This window comes from Sciurus vulgaris, assembly GCF_902686455.1.
Source record: "Sciurus vulgaris genome assembly, chromosome: 14".
NCBI classification, from domain to species: Eukaryota; Metazoa; Chordata; class Mammalia; order Rodentia; family Sciuridae; genus Sciurus; species Sciurus vulgaris.
In genome coordinates this window covers 72,911,197-72,928,236 of record NC_136475.1, presented here as the reverse complement: position 1 = coordinate 72,928,236, position 17,040 = coordinate 72,911,197, and the positions used below count along the sequence as shown (strand labels likewise).

Genomic DNA, 17,040 nt, shown 5'->3' with positions numbered 1-17,040 from the left:
AATTCTGCAGGAGCAGTATCTACCTATGTTTGATTTTTGCTGTTGCCATCTTGTCAGCTACAAGGTAAAAATAAGTTCTTTGAGGTTATCATAGAAATTCCCTGCTTCTTTAACCTTGAGGAATTAAAACACTGAGGGACATTTTTTTTCTTTGAACTGTCCCGTGAACTTGAAAGCAGATGACCTGCCTCACAGTTGTATTCCCTCCTGGTGTCCCATCACTTGGTACAAAAAAATTTGTATTGGATGGGTGCCTTAAGATAATTCAAGGATTCTTTTGCGACTGGATACCAAGGATTTCTAGTGTTGTGCCCCTTCGTGTTCACTGCATACTTGCTGTGTTACAGCCCAGTTAGATCAGACACCACTCACAAATTTCCATTTTTCTCCAGGGGTACTTTGCCTACAGTCACTTCTATACCAAGTTACTATAATGTTCATTCTTTAATTGTAGACCGAAAGAAAAAAAAAATTTTTTGTAGACCATAGAAGCCACTATAACTGGCTAAAGTGGAAAGGAATGTGTTAAGTGAATTTGCCTTTAGAATTTTGGGGGTGGTGTGACTACCAAGTCTCAGTGCCGTGCCGTCCAGAGAAATGCCTTCAGCCACACTGTGAGACCATTTCTGTAGGAATTCTGTGGTTGCTACAATGTGTTGTATATAATTTTGGTTAAATACATCTGTTTATGGGTGACTGGAATTATGGATAGATATATTAACTATTGTATTATTTGTGGATAGAGGAATTCCATGTATCATATTCTAAAACCTCATGTTTGTTTTGTCTATTTGGGACTTAAAATTAGTTTCCCTTAGAACTATTTTGTAAGTTCTGACTCCACTTTCATACTGGGCATGGAAGCCTACATTATCCACATTGTGTCATAGATGCAGAAGAGCCAACATCCAAAGACATTTCAGAAGCACATCTCTCCTTTAAAAGATTTCTCAAAAATTAGGCAGCTCAAGAATTACGGCTCTGTCCAGCCTAGAGCAAATCTAATATGTTGGCTTTTAGATTATTTAGGGATGGTTTTCCTTGGTCTGCACCCCCTTGGCAGTCTTAGCATCTTTGGTGCTACCACTGCTGTTTGTGTGGTGGTATTATTTGTGTGTGACGATGTGTAGTCAGGTCACTCCCATGCTTCTTGCTGTCTGTTGAAATTTATCAGAAACAGCATGGCAGACATGGACAGGGGAAGTGGAGGATAGTGGTGACAAGCATAGAATGAGTGTGAGTGATGCGGTGGCTCTGCACTGGGGACAGATGGGAATGGTACTCCAGCCGCACAGTGTGCGGAGGGTGATTTCTAGTGTCTGAAGTGAGTGGCCTGTCTGACGTTAGAGAGCTCCTGTGCTGGCAAGTTTGTGAGGTGAGATGTGGTTTCAGAGGTCGGTTTTTAGCGATGCCCCTTTGTTGTATCCTCTGCCTTCTTTTATAAATGTCTCAGCCATCCCAGGCTTCCCAAGCATGACATTTTAAGAAAAGAAACACGCTTTTCAATGCTGTTGGATAGAGGTAAATTAAAGGCACTTTTCTAATAGATTGTTACAGTGGTGACAACTGTAGAAAGGGAAAGGGCTAATTAGGCTCACCTGATATCATGAAGCGAGCCACTCCTGGATGCCTTTCTGCGGGATTTCAGGTCAGGAAATCAGGACTCACCTCTTCCTTCTTGTTCCTCTTTTACCTGTACCATATTTATTTTCCACAGGGCCTCTCTTGTGCAGCCTGTGTCCTACCTAGATGCCTGGAATAAGCAAGTAATCTCAATTGTCAAAAATAAAATTTTGGATCATATGGAATAAAGGATGTATATATCCTAAAAATAGCAGTCACAATGAAGTATTTTCATTATTTCTGTTGTTTCTAGGCAGAAGAAATCCTCAGGCAAGAACTGGAGAAAAAAGAAACACCAGGTTTATATTGCTTGCTTGGAGATGTCCTTCGAGACCACGCCTGCTATGACAAGGCCTGGGAATTGTCCCGGCACCGCAGTGCTCGTGCCCAGCGCTCCAAAGCCCTCCTTCATCTTCGGAACAAGGAGTTTCAAGAATGTGTGGAGTGCTTTGAACGCTCAGTGAAGATTAACCCCCTGCAGGTGAGTACCTCCGCTGCAGCCAGGGACTGAGTACCCGTTTCCATCCTATGACTGGGGACCAAGAACTTAGGCTGTAATCTACTTTTTGCTTGTCACCGAGAGTGAACAGTGGGTTTTCTCTTCTTTCTGTTGCTTTAGCTTTTCTGTTGTTTTTTTCTTTCTCTTATCTGTCTTTAACTCTAATGCAGCTATTAAAATTACACCATTTTGAGTAATTCTGCAAGGAAGAAAATGAATGAGTCAAAACTGTCAGACTTCACAAGCTATTACTGAAGTCAGTAATGAAAGAAAGTATATAAATAGGCCTACATTTAGAATGAATTGTTGATAATTTAAGGGGAAAATGTGTGTATGTAGATAAATATGAATGCTTAAAATATTTTTAAGGCTTGAAAAACTAATACAAAAAGAGTCTGGATCTTTGAAGTAAGTGACATGATAAATTCATAGGAGAGGATCTGATTTTGAGGAGAATGAGATTAACCTTACTTTATACTTAATGATATTCGGTTAGTAAAAATGATTTTATTATCAGAAAGTCATTTTTTTTCTACCAAACTTTATTTGTAGCTGCTTTCTCACTTCACCAATTAAAGGTACATGAAACTGTCAATCATGGCTCCTGGCAAACATGCATACTAACTTGTTATAATTCTGGTTAAATTACAATTAGCTACTAAGTAGCTATGAAGTAGCTAATTCTGGTACAATTAGCTACTAACAACTACCGAGTACTTACTGTGAGCGATTACCTCTTTCAGCATTCTGCCTCTTTCAGCATTCTGCCGGTATTTAAAGCCAGATGATTTGACTTCAGCACTCACACTTTTCTTTGATTTTAGTAAAAATAGCATATAATTTACCATTTTAGTGACTTCTGGATTTACAATTCAGTGGTGTTAAGTACATTCATATTGTTGGACAACCAGTTTCCAGAACCTTTTTTTTAAAAAAATTGTTCTTTCTAGTTATACATGACAGTAGAATGTATTTTTAAAAATATATTATTTTTAGTTGATGGACCTTTATTTTCTTTTTTACTTTATATGCAGTGCTGAGAATCAAACCCAGTGCCTCACACATGGCAAGGCAAGCGCTCTACCACTAGAATGTATTTTGATATGTCATATGTACATGGAGTATAACTTCCCATTTTTGTGGTTGTACATGATGTGGAGTTATACTGGTCGTGTATCCATATATGGACATAGGAAAGTTATGCCCAATTCATTGTACTGTCTTTCTCCCCCTCACCAAATGTGGTGAACCTTCACACACACACCCCCATTGTAAGTCGGCATCTTCATGTCAGAGAAAACGTTCAGCCTTTGGTTTTTTGGGATTGACTTATTTCACTTAACATAGAAGTCTCCAGTTCAATCCATTTACCAGCAAATATCATAATTTCATTCTTCTTTATGTTTGAGTAATATTCCATTGTATATATATGCCACTTTTTTTTTTTTTTTTTTTTTTTTTTTTTTTGGTGCCGAGGATTGAACCCAGGGCCTTGTACTTGCAAGGCAAGGACTCTACCAACTGAGCTATATCCCCAGCCCATGCCACATTTTCTTTATCCATTCTTCTGTTGAAGGGCACCTGGGTTGAAGGGCAACTTATTGTGAATTGAACTGCTAAACTGCTAAAACATTGATGTGACTGTGTCACTATAGTTTGCTAATTTTAAGTACTTTGGGTATAGGCTGAGGAGTAGGATAACTGGGTCAAATGGTGGTTCCATTCCAAGTTTTCTGAGGAATCTCCATAGTGCTTTCCAGAGTGGTTGCACCAATTTGCAGTCCTACAAGTAATGTATAGTGTACCTTATTCCCCATGTCCTCTCCAACATATATTGTCGCTTGTGTTCTTGATAATTGCCATTCTCACTGGAGTGAAATGCAATCTCAGTGAAATGAAATGCATTTCTCTTAATTGCTAGTTATGTTGAATATTTTTTCATGTATTTGTTGATCAATTGTATTTCTTCTTCTGTGAAGCATCTATTCAGTTCCTTTGCCCATTTATTGGTTGGGTTGTTTTTTGAGTGTTAAGTTTTTTGAGTTCTTTATATCCCTCCAGAACCTTTTCATCTTTTAAAATTGAAACTCTATATCCTTTAAACAATAACTTCCCATTTTCTGTTCTCCAACCTGGGGAACCACCATTTACTTTGGTCCCATGAATTTAACTACTTTATATACCTCAGAAGAGCAGATTTGTCCCTCTGTGGCTGGTTTATTTAACTTAGCACAACGTCCTTGAGGCTTGTCCATGTTGTGGCATATGTCAGAGCCTCCTTCCTATTGTAATGCTTCAGACTCTTCCATTCTGTGTATGTACTGCATTTTGTTTATCCATTTACCTGGTGAACACGTGGCTTCTACTTTTTGATTCTTATAGTTCTGCTCTGAACATGGGTGTGCAGAAATGGTCACCTTTAAACAGGGTAGACTCAGGAAGTATCTTTTGCTTTGAAAAAAATCACAGGTCCTTTTTGTATGTGTGATGCTGGGGATTGAACCCAGGACCTTGTGCATGTGAGGCAAGCACTTTACCACTGAGCTATATCCCCAGCCCCAGCAGTGCATTTTTTATGGCAGATTGATGTAACTGCATACTTTCCTCACTTCAGGTAGCGAATATAATTAGAAACTTCCAAATCAGGCGGCTAGTAAAATAACAGAAGAGAGCATGATGGGTGTAAGTACCAGATAGCAGCAGCTGTTAGTGGTTGTTTTGGCAGCAGGGATGCTTAAAGCATACTTAGGAGCTAGTTTTTGTTGACAACTTGCTCTAACTCAGTGGTTCTCAATTGGGGATTATTTTGTTCTCCTCCCCTCCAAAGGCGTTTGACATTATCTGGGGACTCTTGGTATATGCTATTTACTGGCTTCTAGTAGGCAGAGACCAGGGATGCTGTTAAACATCCTGTGATGTACAGCACAGCCCCCCCACAGTAAAGAATTTTCTGGCCCATGTCAGTAGTGTCATGGTCGAGAAACTGCTCTAACTTGATTACCACACTGTGGTTGTTTTGTTTTGTTTTGGTTTGGTAGAGAATAGAACTAATAAATCAATATTAAAGTTTTATTTTTCCAGGGTTGGGGATGTGGCTTAGTGGTGGAGCGCTTTCCTAGCAGACCCAAGGCCTGGGTTTGATCCCCAGCACTGAAAATTTTTTTTTAAAACTTTTCCAGAAAACTCTCCTGCTTATCTTACTGGCCTCTGTCCAGCATTTCCCTAATCCCAGCTTCTGTGTGAGTAGGAAAATGAGAGCCCCCGCCCCCGCCCGGCCTGCCATAGTTTCACTTCCGTCAGTGGCAGGCACCTCACAGATGAATTGTTCTCTCGAGCTCTCATCTAGTCCCGTAGCTTTAAAGACCATCTGTAACTGACAACTCCCTGACAGCTCCCAGATTTTGTTTTCAGTCCCATCTTCTCCCCTGAACTCTAGAGTCCTATATCTGCTTCCTTAATCTCCCCACTCATTACTCTAACTTAGCATTTCCAGTATCTGAAATGTTTCCCACTTTCTAGAACCTGTTCCTCTCAAGCTTATTCCCATTGCTGTAAACAGCAGCCTCATTCGACCTTAAAGTAGTCCTTGATTCTTCTTTCCCTTGTGCCCCACATGCAATCCACCAGCAAATCCTAGCACATCTACCTTGAAAATATACCCAGACTACTTCTTAACACCCGCCCCTGCCCTGGTCCACATCGCCATGGCTCACCTGATTAATTACATAGCTGCCTTTGCTGGTCCTCCTGCCTCTTTCCTTGTCCTCATCTGTCTGTTTTTAGTGAGCTTCCAAGTTAATCCTTCAAACTCAGGTTGGTCGTGTCACCCCTGTGCTCTGTTGCCCTGGTGATAGAAGCCAAGTCCTTTAATCTCTCAAGGCTTTTCCCTGTAAAGCTCCTGTTCTTTTTCCTCCTCCTTTCCTCCTATTCCTTCCCTTCCTTTCCCCATAATTCCTCTTTATTCTTCTCTGAATAGACAGACATATTCCCACTCCGAGTCTTAGCACCTGCCCTCCCCCTGCCTAGGATGTTCTTCTTCCAGACATCCATACCTGGTTCCCTGACCTCCTGTAAGTCATTGCCCATGTCACTTTCTTAGGCCTTTGGTGCTCATTCTATTTAAAATCACACCCCTACCTTAGATTCCTGATTTTCCTTCCCCACTTTCATTTTCTCTGTGGCTTTCAATATCTTCCAATGTTATATATAGCTTACATTTTTTTAAATAAAAAAATATTGTTTTTCTTCAACTAGAATGTAAGTTCCACAAAGGGAAGGATTTTCACACGTGGTTCATTTCTGTTTTCCTGGTGCCTGTATCACTGCCTTGCACATATGTGTGTTAATAAACATTTGTTGAATGGGTGAGCAAATAACATCTTTAACTGCTTATTCAGTCAAATTTAAACTCATTGCTATGTGTATAGCACTGAACCAAAGAATGAAGAAGTAACAGCAGGTCACCATATAGTATAGTTTGTGCTCTCAGGTACAATCTAGTGAAATGAATAGAGACTGGACTAACACTATGACACATCAAAGAAATTACCCATTGGGTTAGTATAAAGCACTAATTCTTACATGAAGGCCCAAGAAAACATTTGTACCTTTCATAGACAGTGAAGTGAAAATGCTGAATTTGGCTTTGACAGACAAGTAGTACTCGAATGGGTAAAGGAAGGTCAGTGGTGAGGGCATGCAGACAGGGGAACCCTGCAATCAGAAGTGTGTGTGCACACATGCGTGTAAGGGAGCAGAGTTGTTAGTGAATGGGTGGGATTTTTAGAGTGAGGGAAATAGGTCAGTGACAGTGGGAATGCTAGACTGGATCCAGTTAACGGCAGGTCTTGAAGGTGAGGCTGAACTGTTTGCCCTTTCTTTGACAGGTAGGGAGCCACTGAAGGGTAGATTTGTTTGGGGCCTTGTTTTAAATGAAGGAATGGGGGATGCAAGGAGGTAATTCAGCATTGTCCCACAATGCTCACTGTGGGACGCAGTAGGTGTGGACAGAGTCGGGAGGCTATGTAATAGTCTAGTCTGGCTCTGACAGTTAACAGTGTGGCAGGGACATAAGAAAGGAAGGATGATGTGAGGGAAATTGCAAGGGAGGACTTGACAGGCCTTGATGGCTTCATTATGTAATTTAGGACTAATTACTTAGACAAAGAAATGACAATTACACAAAGCAGTCGCCGTACAAACAGATGTTACGTGAGGCTATTTTGCAGCCTGTCATATGGATCCAATTCAAGCAGACTGTAAGTCATGCCAAAATATGCAGGCATTTGATGCTGCAGTTGAAGAGAGCTACTAGAAGACACACACTCAGACACCGCAGACTGACTGTGCGATCCATTGGAACTGTCTCTGAAGAAGGAGCATTCCTCTATGCTACGTTGTCTCTGTTAAGCCCTACGATGAAGGGAGATAGAAAATGGAATTTAAGAAATTCCCTCTTCTTTTTTCAGACATATCCAAACAATTAGGTTTAATAACACAATTTAGGCAAACTGAGAGAGGTATTTGAATGCTTTGATATAAAAATGTTTAGTCTTAAAACAAGAACGGACTGCAGAGCTAAATGCATTGTCCGTGGTGCCTTTGTTAGAGGACTAGAAGACGCGTGCCATTCGCATCTGTACTTGGAGATTGCCAGATAGCACTGCATTACAACCACCTCTCTCATTTTCCCAAGCAACTTCTGAAACTTCTAAAATTCAACTTTAGACTTTGATTTTAGGGTGTTTGAAACTAAAAAAAAATGGGAGGGAATCCAATCAAATCTCTCAGGCAGGATTTCTTAGACACAGGACCATCATTAAAAAATAAATCCTACCCTTGAGTACTTATTATTCTGTTGCCCCTTACTCTTATGCAGATAGTAAAAATGGAGAAATTATGTAGTTATCAAACTAATACGTGTAGTATTGAAAAAGGAGAATGGTACTTCCTATGAATTTTTCCATCCCAACTCAATATACATGTTTTCCCTTTTCTTTTGTCAGTCCCTCTTTTCTTTTAAGACTTATTTTCTTTACTCCTCTATCCAATCAACTGGTCACTCATCTTTGTAAGGTCATATGATATTACTAGCAGTGTATTTGAGAGTTCACTAAACATCTGTCACTGTCCCAACATTTGTTTGTTACCCTGGTAGCCATTCATCTAGTTTAGTGTTTTTTTTTTTGTTTTTTTTGTTTTTTTTTTGTAGATGGACACAATACCTTTATTTTATTTATTTGATTTTTATGTGATGCTGAGGATTAAACACAGAGCCTCACACATGTGAGTCAGGTGGTTCACCACTGAGCTACAACCCCAGCCCCAGTTTAGGGTTTGTTCCAGATTTTCCTTTTTAAATGAAGTACTATTTTCAGTAGTTACATTGAAAGAAGATGGGATGGGTTTTCCTGGGCATCCATTTTCTTCTTCCATTTTCTGCCATAGTCTCATCTAACACTGTGCTTAATGAGTGTGCAGTGAGTGGAGCTCTCACTATAATGTGCTCAGATCTGAAGAATGAGAAATAATAGCCTGCTTTTCCCCTTTATTCTTTTCTGGATGCAACTTAACTAACATTTCCTTTCCAAGGACAGCATGCAGGATGCTTGCTGATAAAACCACCTCTATTTGCTTCAAGTGGTTCAGGATAGCCAGCTCCTTCAGGTCTTCAGTCATGGTGGGACAAATATTTGAGCCAATGACTCCATGAGCCCTTTAGTGTATACCAGGCTATAAATGTGATACTGCAGCCTGGGAGATACATGAAGTTGTCTGACTGCCATTTGGCAGGATTAGCAGGAAATTAGGAACTCAGGCTTGAAATAAGGGGACATGTTATGTTTTGGATCTGCAGTGTCCTCCAGAAGCTCATGCATTGAAGACTTGGTGCCCAGTGCAGCTGTGTCCAAAGATGGGGCTTTTGGGAAGTGATTGGATCACAATTGGATTTAGTAATTTGAATAGATACTAAGAGGAGGTGGAAACTGTAGGCAGGTAGGGCATGGCTGGGGGAAGCGGGTCACTGGAGGTGTGCTCCTGGGGACTGTAACTTGTCCCTGGCCCCTTCCTTTCTATCTCTGCTTCCCTGATGCCATGAGCTGAGCAGCTTTCTTCGCCACACCCTCTGCCTTGATGGTTCTGCTTAGGAGTCAGCTGATCACGGACTGAAATCATGAGTCAAAAATAAATCTTTTCTCCTCTAAATTGTTTCTGTCAGATATTTTGGTTACAATGATGAAAGTTGGCTAACACAGGAAGAGAGGTAGAGCAGTCTTGCTGTGGATAAAGCATATGAAGAATAGTCTGAATTCTGTTACTGAGTTTGGTTTCTTACTGTTATTTTATGTTGTGTTGTTTGGTAATTTCTTATAGTTTATAATAAATCCTTTTGATAGTAATCTCCAAAAACCAATCAAACAAAAAATGCACAATTTTAGAATAATTAAAAACTCAGGCATGGTGGCACACACCTGTAATCCCCCAACTACTCAGGAGACTAAAGCAGGAGGATCACAAGTTCAAGGCCAGCCTGGATAACTTAATGAGACCCTACCACAAAATAAAATAAAAAAGGCTGGGGATGTGACTCAGTAGTAGAGTACTTGACTAGCATGCATGAGGCCCTGGGTTCAATCCCCAGTACAAAGGGGGAAAGAACTCAATTTGTGTTTGTCAAAAGAGTTTAATGAGTGAGTGTAATTTCACACAGTATAGTTGACATTTACTCTCCACCTCAGGATTCGTGGTGACATGTGAAAATCAAAAGACCCATCCATCTGTGAAAGAAACAGTAACATTTTGTGTTAAATATTTGTATGATTTTTTTTGTTCATTTTTTAAGAAGGCCATGTCCAAAGTTGACAGTTTAACATGCAATAGTACAAGGTGAATTTTCATGTCATTCTTTAATGTTTGACCTTTTATGTAGTAAAAACAAAAATGAGAGAAATTAGTTTAGAAAATCAGTCAATACCAATTTTTTCTTGTGTGTACGAAATATGAGGTCATAACTGTTATTTGACTAGTTCTTTTAGCAAAAGTACTCTGTAAACAGTTGAATTTGCCAATTTTGTATAGGGACATCAGATGCTTCAAATAAAAAATCCATTTATTTCGTATAATGGTTTAATTTGTTTAACTCAGTGGATTCTAAATAACTTTGGGAAATTCAGTCTGTCATGGGGGAAACATCTGACATTACTCTGAATGCTATTATACATTCAGGTAAAAAATTAAACATTGAAGATAACATCATTTTAGTGATGATAAGGACACAAATTACAAAAAATAAGGTGAGGGCTGGGGATGTGGCTCAGTGGTGGAGTGCTTGCCGAACGGGTGAAGCACTGGGTTCCATTCTCAGCACCACATAAAAATGAATAAAATAGAGGTATTGTGTCCACCTACAACTAAAAAAATTAAAAGAAACTAAGGTGAAATTTTAATTTAATATATTTTTACTATTCAGCAGTGATTTTATTTTTGAAAATGACTTTTTATTAAACTGATCTTATAAGTGCTTTGATATTTTGCTAACCAACAATTGATTGGTCAATAAATAAGCTTTTAAAAAAAATCACTTAATTTAAATTGTGTTTTAGGGTTCAAATTCACTTTCAAAAATGTTGCAGTTTGAACAGTACATCATGTGGTTGCTGGAGAAAGCATTATCCAGTGCCTGTTTTGTTCCAGACATGAGTGTATGGCTGAAGGAGGCTGAATCAGCCTATCAGCAGACAGCAGAGAGTTTATGTTAGGAAATGATATGGATAAAACTAGTTTGCAGAGGGCCTTAAATACCCTGCTTCAGGGTTATCTAACTCTTTGGATGTGGGAGTCTATTGTAGTTTTGAACAAAAGAATGATGTGATTAAAGTGGTATTATAGGAAGTTTGGGGAATGAATGTCATAAAGGAGTATTGTAACTTTAGCAGGGGGTATGAAAAAGAGAACTGGTTGAAACCTTTTTATAAAAAAGAAATTTTTGGGTTTGACATTGGGCTGGCAGGATTGATGGAGATTTTGGAATCAGAAAGGATACCAGTTTTCTCAACTGCCTAATTAAAAAGGACAATGTCTTTTTTTGTGTTATGTGTGTGTGGTGCTGGGGATCAAATTTAAGGCTTGGGCATGCTAAAGCACATATTCTATCCCTGAGCTACATGCCCAGCAACAGAATATCTTTATGGATACCTATGAGAAATTTAGGAGGGAGGGAAATATGTTTTGAGGGAAGGCGATGTGACTTTGATTGGTAAATATGAGGAGGAGGTGTCATATGTAAGCAGAGATGGCTGGTAGCCCATTGGAAATAAAAGCTGCATGGAATGACACACCACGGTGAGGTTTGAGTGGAGCATGCAGTTGGGGCTTTCTGTGGAAGTGAGTTGAAACCATGAAAGTGACCAAGTTCCTCATAGAAAACTGTGTTGGAAGAAAACATCAGGCGGTATCCTGAACTTTGAACATCTCCATCTGTGGGAGGAAGGTTAAAAAAAAAAAAAATGTCATCAGTGAAATATGAATCAAACAGAATACAACAGAGTCTTGGTCAAGGAAGGGATTTGTGGAAACTAAAGGAAGAACACACATCAGTTAGTGATGTCACATGTAATGATAAAGTCTGGAGAAGGCCAAGAAAAGATCATTGGATTTGAGCTCACTGATGACCTTCAAAAACAGATTCTAGAGAGTAACAAGTGAGCAGTAGATTAGGAAACGGATGATAGACTGAAGCCTGTTGACTTAGGAGCACTGGGAGTGGGCCAAGAGATGGGAGCCAAAGGTAGAGTGTTGAACTCAGAGGGACCAAAGAATCAAGGAGAGCTTGTCCAGGTAGCAGAAACCTTTATTTGGTAGGAGAGAGAAATGGAAGACTTCAGTGGATAAAGAAGAGAATGAATCCATTGGAGACATTAAATGTTATAAAGAAAAAGGGTAAGAAAACTCTGGAGTATCTTTCTAGTAGAAAGTGGAAGGAGGAGAAGAGAAGGGATAAAGGTCTTAGCTCTAAAGCAAGAAATAATGTTTCAAATGAGACTTCCTCCAATTGAAGGAAGACGAGAGCCTTAATATTATAATAGGTATTTCTGTTTATTAAGCATCTAAATTCTAAGCTAGTATGTGTGAAGTTTTCGTAAGTCATTTTAAGATATTGAGGAACATAACAAAAGAACTATGTTAAGACATGAACTCTTACTGTCCTGTGGCTTATATGAATTAAATGGAGAAAGGAGATATGAACAGTGTGGGTAACCAAGGGTTAGAGTAAATAAACAACATGCTTAGGGCCTGGTCATGAAAGGAGAAAGTGAGAATTGATGTGGACCAGGAGGAATGGTTAGGATTGGGTAGGAGGGGATAAAAATGGGAACATGTGTTCCAGGAAAGGAGACAGGCAGATATAAATACCAACCATGTAGAGAGCAAAGTTTCTTGGTAACTAATGGATTTGACTGTTCATAATTTATTTAGTAATAACAATAATAGCTACTGATGTTGAGTATTTGCTGAGTTCCAGGTACTGTTCTGTAAGCATTTCGCATATATTTTTAATCCTCTGCACAACCATTGAGATACTTATGGTTTTTAACCTCATTTCACAGATGAGGAAATAGAGGGCTAAGAAATTTGTCCCAAATCCCACAGCATATGGGGGTGGGGCCTAGAGGTGGGATTTTAGCCTGGGTGTTCTAGTTCTTTTCTCTCAGCCTCTTTACTGCTTTACCTCTTGAAGATATCATGTTAGTAAGTAATGACATATTTTGTTGAGGCCAAGTTTGGAGAGCCCCAGAATACCAGTGTCAGGTTTGAACTTTTTTCTTTAATGAAGAGCCATCAGAAGCAAAGTGAAGATGTAAGATTGATGGTTTGGAACTATCTAGCACATGACAGTGAGTAAATCTTCTTGAGTCCAGGGAATTACAGATGAAACAAGGCCATCCTTCCTAGCCTGTTGATACACAGAAGACCAGATTTTTATGATACAGTCCTCCATGATTCTCATCATCCTGGAGAATGTGGGGGTAAACATTCTCTTTCATTTTAGTTTTGAAAGAAGACAATATTTTTATTTGAAATGGAGTTAGATAGTTTCTGTTGTGCATCTGTATTATTTGTGGTGGGAAGACTCAAGGATGTTGGGTTTCACATTCCAATGGGGAAGACAGGATGAACATATGTGAATAATATGTACAGAAAAAAGCATTTCCTTCCTTTTTGTTCCTCCTTTCTCATATTGGTAAGCAATGAAAAATGAAACTCCTGAGGACTAACTTGTATAACTGCCAAGAAATCTAAGCACTTTGATAACATCTGGGCTGTAGCTGTGACTAAAGTATGATGGGGAGGGAAAAGGTTTGCTGCCTTAGATCTGGTTCTGAATTCGAGGAACCCCAAGGAGAATAAGATAGGCAAATCTCTTCATCTTTCCGAGCTTTTGTAAAATGGGGATTACTAGGCCTATGTCAATTTACTATTGGAAAAAGAGAAACAATGTCTGTAAAGACTCTGTTATAGTTTAGATATGAGGTATTCCCCCCATGTGTGAGACAATACAAGAATGTTTGAGGTGAATTTATTGGGTTATAAGAGCCTTAACCCAATCAGTGCATTAATCCAGTTGAATGGATTAACTGGGTGGTAACGGTAGGCAGGTAGGGAGTGACTAGAGGAGGTAGGTCACTGGGGGTGTGCCTTTAGGGCTCTTATTTTGTCCCTGTTGAACCAAGCTCTCAGTTTGCTTCCTGATGACCATGCCCTGAGCTGCTTTCTTTAGCCACAATGTCTACCTCACCTCAGGTCCAGAGCAATGGAGTTGGCCGTCTGTGGACTGAGACCTCTGAAACTGTGAGCCCCAAGTAAGCCCTTCCTCCTTTAAAATTGTTCTTGTCAGGTATTTTGGTTGCAGTGACAGAAAAGCAGACTAAAACAAGCAAACGTTTGTTAGTCACCCTTTCGTTGCTTGTGACTGAAATACCTGGCAAGACAACTTAGAGGAGGAAAAGTTTATTTTGGCTTACAGTTACAGAGATTTAGTCTATGGTTGGCTGATGCCATTGCTCTGAATCTGAGGTGAGCAGATTATCATGGTGGAAGGACGAGACAGAGAGAAACTACTCTACTCTTACTGGCCAGGAAACAGAGAAGGGGGAAGAACAATTTCAGGGCACGCCCTAGGGGCCCACTCCTCCAGCAACGCCCTGCCTGCCTATAGTTACCCCAGCAGTCCATTCAAACTAGATGGGACTGATTAGGGTATAGCTGTCATAATCCAGTCATTTCACCTCCTAACATTTCTGCATTAACACAGGAGCTCATATTCAAACCATAACACCAGCCAATGTTAAGTTCTCAGTAATAGAGGTACTTTTCTTTTCTGGCTGTTGCACTGTAATAGTAATGGTGGTAGAAAATCATTGTTGCCCCATTATTTATAGCCTAATAGGAAGAGATATGTAACAGGAGAGTCATATATAGAGAGGACATGTGAACATGTTGTGAATGTTCTAGAAAGAATGGGCAAATATAAGAACCAATGGTAACCAAATCTAGACAAGAATAAGGGAAGGGCATTAAATAACTTACAGTTAAAGAAAAAATATTTATAAAATGTATTTTTACAAAACTAAATATAAATTAAATATAAATAAATAAGTAAAATAAATATAAAATATAAAAATATTTTTTATACATTTTATAAATATGGGATTGGGGCTGGGGCTGCTTGCCTCACACGTGTGAAGCACTGGGTTCAATCCTCAGCACTGCATAATAATAAATAAAATAAAGGTATTGTGTCCGTCTATAACTAAAAATATTTTTTAGTTTTAAGAAAAACACTAAATTATTTCTTTAGCAAGACAGAGAAACCGACAAGTTAAGATTTGTGCTTTTTCAGGGAGGACACTTTAGAATTTAGTAAAAGAAATTTGGTTCTGAGAGTTGGCAGTGCACATTTGTAAAAATATGAGAATCAAGTATCACTTTAGAAAAAGCTACTACCAAATAGCATTGACATCAGTCACTCTCGGATTTGACTTGTGTCATTCCTGTTTAGTGAAAACACATTCAACAGCTCATCCACATTTGCATCATGGGAGTGAGGCAGGAAAGAATCGAGAGCACAGTGTGGCTCTAGGATTCTGTTCTGTTAGTTGTTAGTATATGTGACAGAAAAAATTCAAAATGGTTGACTCTGTAAGGGAACTTAGTAAAAAGTGTGAACTGCTGATTATTCATTCTCCAGAAACCCAGAAGAGGAAGGAAATTTTAGTAGGCTTATCATTTAAGAAAGAAATTTGTGGTATGTATATCAGCAAGTGGTACCTATTACAGATATGCTTTAAATACTCTTATAAAATCAACTTTTTAATTGTAAAAGTAATCTGTGCTCATTATCTAGTGGTGGTTAGCCCTCAGAGTAACACACTATTTAATATCTATTTTAAATATTGAATTTTAATAAGTATTGTAGTCACTTTTCATCAAACATATTGCACACCAGGAACCAGGAACTCTTGTGTGGCTTCCAGCAAACTTATTTCCTCTGTAGGCCTTATTTTCCTCTTGGCTTCTTTTGAATGAATTCCTAAGACCTGTAATTGAATGGATTCCCTTCTAGCTCTTCAAACCTGCTGATTCTCACCCTAATCTATTTGTATTGTCAGTTGCCACTAGATGGCATGAGTGTACCTTTCAACCGTGTCACCTCTGGGTTTTCAGAATATGGGAAATCTGAAGAGCCTTGGAATTTTACCCTAGACCACCGCCCTCACTTAACACTTGGAGCACTGAGACTCCAGTTAAGTGATGTGGCCAAGGTTATACAGCTTCTCACAATCTCTTAATCTCTGTCGTCGTCTTTCCCCTCTTTTACTCTCTAGGTGGCTTTGAGGGAAAAATTCAGAGACCATTTTAACAGAATGTTACTTTATTTGTGATTTTAGAACTAATTTTAAATCATTTTAAAGTATAGATAATGTGGCTCCTTTTGTGTTTCTGTATTGGCTCCCTCAGAGATAAACAGGAGGCCGTTTCTACAAGTTGTTGCCACTTGTAGTGGGCTTGCCTTCTAGATTTGCCTTGAAAATAAGCTCTGCAGATATCTCAGCCACAGCCTTTCTGTCAAATGATTGTCTTGTTCCATTCTTGCCCAGTCCCTTTGATAAAAGATTTGCCTTTCATCTCTTCCCTCCAATTAACCATGTTTGTCCCTTCCTCTGCTATTTCTTTGTCCACCTTCGTCGCCAATGGAGAGAGCCTTTAGGGGAAGATGCTTCTGCTTCTTAAAGCATTGCTCTTTTGGGTGTGCCCAGCACATGTTAACTGCTCCTTTTCTTTCTATATCTGTGACAGGTGGTATTGCTGTGAGTCGTGGCTTCTATATGGTCAGAATGGTATAGTGAGATATGACCAAATGGAGGAGATGCTGGCTTTGGGTCATGCTAATGGGGTTGAAATCTCCTCCGTTCCTTTGATGTCACTTTAATGAGGGTAATATTAACTACCTTACAGAGTTTTTGTGAGGAACATATAAGGTAGTATATGGAAAGTTCATGGTGTCAGTGCTTGGCACACATGGTCTCATTAAGGGCTAATTATTTTGGTTGCTACTGTATACAAAGAAACTAGAGTAACTATAGTATATGAAAAGTAGGAGCTCCCAGGATGTATTCTAGGGGCTACAAGCCCATTTCAGAGAAGTAGCATAAACCTGTGCTGCCCCAATACAGCAGCCACCAGCAGTTTGAAATGCGTCTAGTCAAAACTGAGATATGGGGGCTGAGGAGATAGCTCAGTTGGTAGAGTGCTTGCCTTACAAGCACAAGGCCCTGGGTTCAATCCCCAGCACTGCAAAAAAAAAAAAAAGAATCCTTGGGAAAACTGAGATATGCTGTGTCAGATACTTGGTATGA

The 17,040-nt window shown here is 39.3% G+C and overlaps 1 protein-coding gene across 1 annotated transcript in view; it reads left to right on the top strand.

Moving 5' to 3' along the window:
• TTC27 (tetratricopeptide repeat domain 27) overlaps nt 1-17,040 on the top strand; it is a 233,296-nt gene that overhangs the window by 136,536 nt on the left and 79,720 nt on the right. Inside the window, exon 13 of the mRNA XM_079109989.1 lies at nt 1,877-2,104. Coding sequence (XP_078966115.1) covers nt 1,877-2,104 — 228 coding nt within the window. The remainder of the gene's footprint in view (nt 1-1,876; nt 2,105-17,040) is intronic.